At 45.6% G+C, this 9171-nt stretch overlaps 1 protein-coding gene across 1 annotated transcript; it reads right to left on the minus strand.

Annotated features, from left to right (window-relative positions):
- Positions 1–248: 248 nt before the first annotated feature.
- CALM1 (calmodulin 1) lies at positions 249–8674 on the minus strand. The gene is made up of 6 exons (XM_065751379.1): positions 8568–8674; positions 6076–6106; positions 5120–5263; positions 3092–3198; positions 1591–1726; positions 249–1367 (listed from the first exon to the last, which is right to left on the minus strand). The coding sequence occupies exons 1-6, from the start codon at positions 8568–8570 to the stop codon at positions 1339–1341; spliced, it is 450 nt and encodes a 149-aa protein (XP_065607451.1). The 5' UTR covers positions 8571–8674; the 3' UTR covers positions 249–1338.
- Positions 8675–9171: the final 497 nt, after the last annotated feature.

Here is a 9171-nt window from a genome sequence, read left to right on the forward strand (position 1 = left end):
TAGAGAAATGCAGTTTTGGCATGTTCAATAATCATAGATCTCTATGAAGCCCATGGTGTCCTAGTGCTCCAACTGGTTTCTATAACCTGTCAAAAAAAACCATAGCAACCTATCCATGTTTCCCCCAGTATTGACATGCACGCTGAGAGCTCTCCACTTTAGTGAAATGAGGTGTTACTTCTGTGCTGATAGTTGACGAGTCAGCATTACACGACTTTAAGACCAACTAAATTAACATTGTCGTAATATGAAAGGCAAGCACAAGTTCATTTATTTATAGCAAAGGTCTTGGGTTACAGGAGGTCAGTTCTTGCCATCTTGAAAAGATAGGGGATAACTTATTGCATACATGTGCATTATAATTTAGCAGCAAGTCATTCATAGAAACGCTTCCCTCCTACTGCTTTTTTTTGGTTTATTATCTCAATTATATATATATTTTAGCTTTACAAAGCATTTAACACCACCTTTAAGTTAATGGTCTTTTATTGGAAAAAAAGACTAGCATTTACAACTTGGAATGGACATAAACTGTAATATCTTGAACAGCAATGTTGATAGTTGTGCTGAAGTCCACAGGCTACTCCGCCAGCTCCAAGTCATGGTACAGAAGGTTTTAAAAATATGAGAGTCCAAAGATGCTCCCTTGGTGAAGGTTTCTTTTAAAAATTTTGTGAACGGTAACAGCCCGACACCCGTTTCACTATAGTGCAATGCAGACAATGTTAAACCAATATTTTAACACAGACATGCCATCCATAGTTAAGATCATCATATTTTTGGAGCACACTGCTACGTACAGGAGAACCATTCAACCTTTAGGGCATTTTCTCTAAGTTTTGCATCCTTCAACCATTTTTGCTGTATACCATCCTGAGGTATAAACCAATTTTAAAGTAAACCAGCTATGACAATTTATACTACAAATTGATCTAGAATCCACTGCTGAACAAAAGAGTGGATCTTTTAGTTTTTTTTTCCTTTTAATACAAATGTCTGACTGTGCTCAATTGTCAAGCTGCATGCATGAAAAACTGGCCAGCCCAAACAGTGTAATAGTCATTAGCAAATGGAACTTTCAAGTTCACTAAGTGCTTCCTTTTTTTTTTTAATTTATTTTCAAGGTAGTACAATTAATTATATTGTAAAACTGATGTTTAACTTGATCTTTTGGGGACAGGACCACCAACCATTACATGCAGTTTGTGGACAGAAGGTATTTTGACATTCAGTTTTGCTATACAGAAACAGAATGAATAAATGAACTTTTTTTGCAAGAGGTAAGTAAAAGATTCAATTTGATTCTTCTAGAGGATAAAAGGTGTAAAGGAGGTCTCTTCACTTTGCAGTCATCATCTGTACGAATTCTGAAAAGATAAAAGGTCACCGATTTATTGTCTCTGAAGTAATTTCAGCTGTTACATAAATCTCTTAAAATTGGCATATAAAAACTTCACTGCATCTGACTTTTGTCTACAAAAGTAGATGCCTGAATAAACCAGTTGCTTCCAAGTACCAGGATACACATCCTATCCAGCATACATTCATTAAATCTGGCCAGTGGTTTACATCAATATAAGTATCTGTTACCTTCATAGTTGACTTGCCCATCCCCATCAATGTCTGCTTCTCTGATCATTTCATCTACTTCCTCGTCTGTTAGCTTTTCTCCTAAGTTTGTCATAACATGACGTAGCTCTGCTGCACTGATATAGCCATTGCCATCCTGTGGGGAAAGTTTCACAAGGTTATGACCAACTCCAATAACAATTAACACTGGAACTACACCTAGGTTTCCAGAGACTGCTTTCAAACTAGCCTTACAGCATGTGAAACACATCCAGCATACTGCATAACCCTACAAGTCCCATCATCTTATGAAGCTTACATCCTACCAAATCCTTCTCTAATTCTTGTACTTAAAAGAAATGCAGTATTTAACAGCATGCTACAATTGAAACTGTGGTAAAACCATTTTTAATACTTCTAACGATCTTTCAAATAAAAAAAATTTTCAGTTCATTTCTGCCCCCTAAATAGGAAAAAAAAAATAATCAGTTCCCCTACTGGCAAGAATAGAGATCACCTTTCTATTCTGTATAGCACTGCTTCTACGAAGAGACTGCAGGCAGCTATGTTAGGCTTCTTGTTTAAGATTTAGAACAAATCACACTTTCAAAAAAAGCATTTTAATTCTACTCTTAAACAGATGTGAAAAGCACAATGGCTAAAAACAATGATTCTAAATCAGCATTCCCATTAGTAACATCCAAATCTAGAGCACATATCTAGACACCTCAGGAATGGTCCCCTTCTGCCTACATGAAAAATACACTAGCTTACAGCAGGGGCTTTGATGGTGTCATACTTGCCACCGCTTAAAATCTAGTCTGCAAAAAATAAAATTAGAGGGGAGGTTAAGTGCTAACTGAACAATCCAACACTTCCTCTAACATGTTTTCTAGTTGAGAATGAAAGACTTGCATTTCCATAAAAAGAAACAGTAAAACCTTTGGCACGAGCTGATCAGCTGCATCAGCCACTGCACAGTAATTCCCTTGTAACACCTGAGGGAAACCCCTGCTCTAACAATAGCTCATCAAAATTTGTCATGTACATCCAGGTATCCTTCATGAAGGTGGGATCTGAGCTTAAGTTTCACTGAAAGCAACTTCCAAGTCCACACCCTGAATGCAGAAAATGCAGTACTTCACATCCCTGTAAATACTAGTGACATCTTGCTTCAAAAGCTTTCAGAAAGAATCAAAATCTCACACCCACTCGAACATTTCCCCAGTTCCCCAAAGTCAGTTAAGTATAGAAGATTTAGAAGACACCCCAGGCATCAAGTTCTGCTCATCTCTGCTGCTAAGGAAAATGGAGTATGCTTTCTTCTAGAAAAGCCTTAAGTTCAGCCCTGCTGTATAAGTCCATACAATCACCTTGCTCTGCAACAGGGGAGGGACTACTGCTGCAAATCCCCAACTTACACATTACTTTTATACTAAAGACCTGCTTCCAGGCAAAAAAGCACTGAGGAAAAGATGGGCATCATTGCTGCTTCTAAAGATATTTGAAGATGTAGGAATACCTTGTCAAAGACCCGGAATGCCTCACGGATTTCTTCCTCGCTGTCTGTGTCCTTCATTTTTCTGGCCATCATGGTTAAAAATTCAGGAAAGTCAATAGTGCCATTACCTTAATAAAAAGAAGTTCCCAAAAATTAAACTTTCATGCTTGTTCTTCAGCAAGAAAATCTGGCATTTAATTTAGCCACAGATAAAAATAGAACAACAGGTTCTCTACATCATTCTTCTATAAAAACCTTATGTTTTCCTAAATTGTTACCACTGCCTTTTTTCTTTTTACAATATGCAACAGTCACTTCCACCCCAGTGTTTTGTTCACAAGTTCTAAAGATGCCTTCTCTCCAGGACAAGCACTACCTTTTAACCACCCAAGTCACAAGTAAAAGTGCCAACCTGATGCTCCAAGGTTACAAAGTTTGTGAACTCATCTGCTTAAAGTCGGTCCCCAAAATTCATTATTCAGTTTGTTCAGCTTCTTTCCAAATGCCATGCAACTTTCTAGAAGAGCAATATAAATCCACAGCATCTAGACTTTGAGGAAGTTACTTGTTTAAAATCAACTTAATTAACCTGCATTGTACACAAAAGTAATGCACAATTTTAATGGGCAAAAGGCATCTGCAAACCTGGGGAAAGCTGACATTATTTGATATTTCTCATAAGGTCAGCAGTGATACATATTTCACTGCAAAAAACTTTAAATCTGATTTTTCTAAGGATTCGAACTCGAGACCACTTCAAAGCCCAGAACAAAGTTCCTCCAAACAGCACCAACCAGGTTAGTATTCTCACAATTCAACCCTACACGCTGAAGGAAAACATTAAGTAGCTCACTATTCAGCTAAGACCTATCCATTTCTTATTAAAGGAAACAAACTCATCCAGTAAGTATAACAAACCAGGTAAAGGCAGTTTCAGAAAACTTCCACTGTTTAGGGATTCTAAACTGAAACATAAGCAGCTATTTATAATGGCAAGCTCCATTTACCAACTGGAATACAGGTCTTGAACAAAGCTTAAAACTCTCAATGAACTGTAAACTATTAGTAAAGCATCTTGCCATAAAACAAGTTTAAACATACAGGCAGGGCATACTTATTTGAAATTCCCAGTCTTTTTTCAATTTTAAAAAACCAGTGCAATACAGCAGAATGGTGCCTGAGTAAGCCACTATACACATCCTCTACATATCACTGGAAAGCCCAAATATCAGGAAGTTTCAGTATCTGCAAGGACAGCTGACAGTTATGGTCAACCACCATTTTTCTTCTAAAAGCAACTTTAATGCAAGTCTGACAATCAAGTCACTTGTGCTCTTGCCTATGTACTTTCTACTCCTCAGGATATCGCAGAAAGCAACTATCAGCCAACATGAGATCAAAGCCGTGGCACCACTGAGCATGGGAAGCATTTTTCCTCTTTTCCTAACTTCCAGTCCAAGTCTCAGAAACAAAAACTTGTCATTAGCCCTTCTGGAATCCACGTGAAGCGATTCTGATCAAGATTGACATAAGGTTTTCCTACTTCTGCAAGTGATAGCCTACAGCCCCACCCCCTATTAGTGACCCAATACACTACATCAAAGTATGCAGTCTCTCCCTGTTACACTTTCAACTCCAGAGTTCAGCACTATTCCATTCTAATCACATCTTTGGCCTTAAGAGAAAACTAGACATTAGCACGTAACAACATGGGACAATGAAACATGTCTAGAAAAGCTGCATGGGAACACAGGTTAAATGCAGGTCAGGGTAAATTGGGCAGCAATAGGAAGCCTGCAGCCCATAAAATATTAAAGACTAACAGCATAACTTTGTCTCTCCTCATCCTCTTTCGGATCCTCACTTAAGACTGCCAGCACCTTTGCTGTGCAGAGAACACAAAAAAGCAGGCTCCTCTCATTTACTTTAGCCAGCATTTTGAAATGTGGCTTCAAAAGAACAATGTCACAGCAACTTCTTTATACAGCCTGGGCATGGAAGACATACTTGGAATGCCCACAACACTAGTACCATCTTTCTAACACTTACCATCAGCATCTACCTCGTTGATCATATCCTGCAATTCTGCTTCTGTTGGATTTTGACCCAGCGACCTCATGACAGTTCCCAGCTCTTTTGTTGTGATAGTACCATCACCATCTTTGTCAAACAGGGAAAAGGCTTCCTTGAATTCTAGAGGCAGAAACAGTCCCATTGTTTAATAACAGTGGCAACATAAGGAAAAACTGCATATAAAAACACATTACAGTAATAATGTTTGTTAATATTTTAAGAAACAAGCCTGCCCATAGATCACTACATCAGCATTTTCAAGTATTAAGACAAAACAGTTACAGTACCAACTATAGCTTGCATAGTCACATGACAAACTTCCATATACTACCATCACATCACAATGCTGATGCATTTCAACACCTTGTTGCTCAAACCACTGCTGCACCATAAACAGTTGTGCAGCATAACTGAAGGGAACCCTATAGTTTTCCCTTTCACCATCAAATGGTTTACAAGAATAGTAAGAATATGCGTAAAATGACTAAAACACAAAGAATTGGTGTTGACCTCAGGTGGGTGTGACTGGTCTCCAGAAGGTCCTATACTGCTCCTCTCATTTAAACTCAGACATACTCTTAGAAATTAATAAATGAGTTTAAAGCTCATTCATTGCCATTTCAGTTCAAGTTTATAACCACATGAAAAAAATAACTATTTCTGCCTTGACTTCAAGCAGTGCAATCAAGATTCTAGCAATTACTTGTATGCAAGAAATCTAGGTAGGCCTGGCTCCAATCATCTCTAGTCCAATAAAGCAGCACACATTAGGATGGAATCATCAGTTAACTTCCAGGATTTTTAGAAGGGAGAGCTTTTATTTTTAGAAGTGCTAGTACAGATTTGAAACTGCAGAAAGACAACTCATCTTTGAGATTATTTTTTTCATTCACAAGAAATTAGCCAAGAAAAATATTTATCAAAACACTTACCAGCAATCTGCTCTTCGGTCAGCTGGTCAGCCTACACAAAGAATAGAACATTTTAGAAAAACATTTACTTCTAGCTATGTCAAGCCCCAAGACACTTCCTTTCAATGTCAGTAGAAATTTATCACCATTGAAGTCATTTTCAGCCCCTGGAAGTCTCCCTCTGCCAGAAGATCCCACTCACCTACACAAAACAGCCACTTCCGAAGACACAAAAGCCACCTCACCTCAGAGCTGCCCATTAAGAATCAGATACACCACCCTTCAGCTCAGAGAACCCAATTTGGTCAAGTGAAGGACATCAGGCAGGCTCCTTGTAATTGGTTAGAGTGGCATGAAATCCTTAATGACATGTGTTTAGAGTTTCACATCACATCAGATGTCATTTCTAGAAGCACAGTGCCCTGATCAAGCGCAGGGGGCACCTAAGCACTGGTGGGCATAACAACAAGTGTGCCACCTAGTGATCCTCCACAGGCCCCTCCTCCCAGCACAGCCTGAGCACGAGCCTGCAGTGAGCTTTGCAGAAAGGGCTGTGCTGAAACAGGAGGAACTGCTGCTCAGTATCAGATATTTTCACCATCTGACAGAAATAAAGTGCCAATTCAAGCACTGTGTTACTCCTTCACCCAACCAAGCAACATAAAAAGTCAACCACCACAAAGACCATTCTGTGCATCCCTTCAGGTAGGGGGATGGAAAGCACCTGCTTCTGACCTCCTCCTGCTCAGAGAGGCTAGCACTGCACCCAGAGGCTCGGCAGGCAGGAGCACACCTGCAGCCCCTAACTGTGCCAACCACATCCTTCCAGAAGGCTCTGTCAGGATGGGCAGGGCAGCACTCACACCTCTGGCCCTTGCACTAAGGGAGCTAACCAGCTCTTCGGAGAAAGAATGTCAAGAAACTCCTGTCGTTAACAAGAAAGCAAACCTGAAATGGGATTTTACATACACTGACCTAGGTACTAGAGAACACAAGGTATCAACTCCTTTAAAACCCATTTTATGAAAAGCTTGTACAAACCCCAAGAAATAATTGCACAGGTCAAAGAAAGGCATCTTGTAACCCTATTGTTTTGAAATCCCACAATTCACAGGTGCAACAGCCAGGTAACTACAGCAGAGAGCAACAAACGCAACAGAAAACTCCCAGGTTCTATATCCCGTTAACACTCGGGAGAATAGTGCAGGGCTGAAAGCCTAATGTATACATTAATAAGCAAACAGACTGTACGTGCACTGAGGCAGAGAGCTTCTTCACTTTTTTATATGTTAATGATTGTAAAGAGTGAGTGACCAACGCCATGTAAGCGGGTGGTTAAACCCAGCAAAAACACTCGCAGTTAAAAACAGAGCTCGATTATCTTGTACCGAATAGCTGCAGAAAACGCATACAAAACGCACCTCGGCTTCCCACTCTTTCTGCAACTCTCCAGCAAAGGCGAGATTTTACAGCTCCCCGCCACACACAGCAGCCGCACGGCCCGCAGGCAGGAAAGCACAGCCGACCTGCGGCACCGCTCCGTTCCGCGGGGCTCCTTCCTACGGCCGCGCTCAGGGGCGGGGACGGCGGCTCCCGGGCACGCCGCGCCTCGGCCGGAGCCGCACCGCCCCGCCTCCCCCCCGTGTCCGAGTGATGTCAGCGCTGCCCGGCAGGAAGGCGAGATGGAGAGACAGCGCCGAGCTACACCCAGATGGCCGCAGAGCGATTAGAGCTCAGGCGCGGCCGCAGCTCTCACAGAAACCAGAGCCGCGGGGAAAAATAAACCCGAGCGCTTCCCCAGCCCTTCCTCTCCCGGGGAGGCCGCGCTGGCACCGAGGCGACGCGTTTCCACGGCGGGGCCGGAGCAACAGGCGGCGGCCGCGCTGCTGCACTGCGGCCCCGCTCTGGTCCCCGCGGCGGGGGCCGTCCCTTCCCCCCGCCGCCAGCCCCGGGGAGCTCCACCGCCCCTCCCGCGGGGACGGGGACGCGAGCGAGGCGCGCTACCCCCTCCCACCCCCGCCCCTCCACAGCCGGGGGTGCGCTTAGGCTGGGGAGGAAGAGGAGGAGACATGATGTAATGCGGGCGGCGATGCTGCGTTTTTGGGGATGGGGGGGCGCGAGGGCGCAATAGCCGCAGCGCGGTGCCCTCCCCCGGCCGCCATCCCCACCCCCCCCAACCCCCGTTCTCTGCGCAGTGCAGCTGTGCCGGGCTCCCGCCGCAGCCCCGCGGAGCCGCGCCCGGCCCTTCCGGAGGGCAGCGCGGGGAGGGCGAAACAGGAGGGGAAAAAGGCGGGCGGCGCCGCACTGAGGGCCGGTGTCCCCGCTCGGCAGGGCCCAGAGAAAGGGGAAGGGAGGAGAAAGTAAAGGCCCGGCGACCCGCGCAGCACGACGGGCGGAGGGGGGGGGGGGAAAGCGCTGCCGGGAGGGAAGGGCCGCGGCCTCCCGCCCCCGTTACTGCGGGGCTCCGCCGTTACCCCGCGCACTGCCCCCCGAAGCACGGCCGCACTACGTACCATGGCGCGGCGGCGGAGGGCCCTGCGGCGGCTGCACGAACTGCGCGACCACGAGCGGCGGCGGCTGCTGCCTCCTCCCTGGCGCGGTGAGCGAAGTGCTGGAGGTGTGAGCCTGCGCCGCGCCGCTATATATGGAGCGCTGTATCCCTCCGCCGGAGCGGGGCCTTTTTCTCTCCTCCCCGGCGCGGTATGGGTGAGGGTGACTGCGGCGAGCAGCCCTGCCCCCTTCGCCTCCCGGCCCCTCCCCCCCCGGCGGCCCGCTCCCACCCCAGCAGCGCTGCGGAGCCGGGGCTCTGCGGTGCCCCCGGCCCTTCTGTCCTCTCACGGCGCTGAGCGGCCCCGGCTCGGAGATGCCCTCCGGAGGGGCACAGGTGCCCTGCGGTAGTCACGGCGCGTTTGTCGCCGCCAGCACCCGGAGCGCGGCAACGTTCAGTCTAGAATTAGACGGGCAGCGGCTGACGTGTCGCTTCGGTCCCTGCTCAGCAGAACTACTAGCGAGGAGCTGCACCATGAGCGTGGCCTAAAGTCAGGCGTTCCCTTCACGTCCCTTCTCGCTCGCCCGCGTTTTGGGGTTTTGTCCACTAACCGATGACAACCCGGGTAA

This window comes from Cyrtonyx montezumae, unplaced genomic scaffold (assembly GCF_038088225.1).
Source record: "Cyrtonyx montezumae isolate F1298 unplaced genomic scaffold, pur_monq_1.0 scaffold_10, whole genome shotgun sequence".
Classification (NCBI taxonomy): domain Eukaryota; kingdom Metazoa; phylum Chordata; class Aves; order Galliformes; family Odontophoridae; genus Cyrtonyx; species Cyrtonyx montezumae.

Coding starts and splice junctions, on each gene's coding strand:
- CALM1 (XM_065751379.1), bottom strand. Junction 3,199..5,119: donor CAACGAGGTAGATGCTGATG/GTAAGTGTTAGA, acceptor CTTTTTATTAAG/GTAATGGCACTATTGACTTT. Junction 1,727..3,091: donor CATTCCGGGTCTTTGACAAG/GTATTCCTACAT, acceptor CTTTCCCCACAG/GATGGCAATGGCTATATCAG.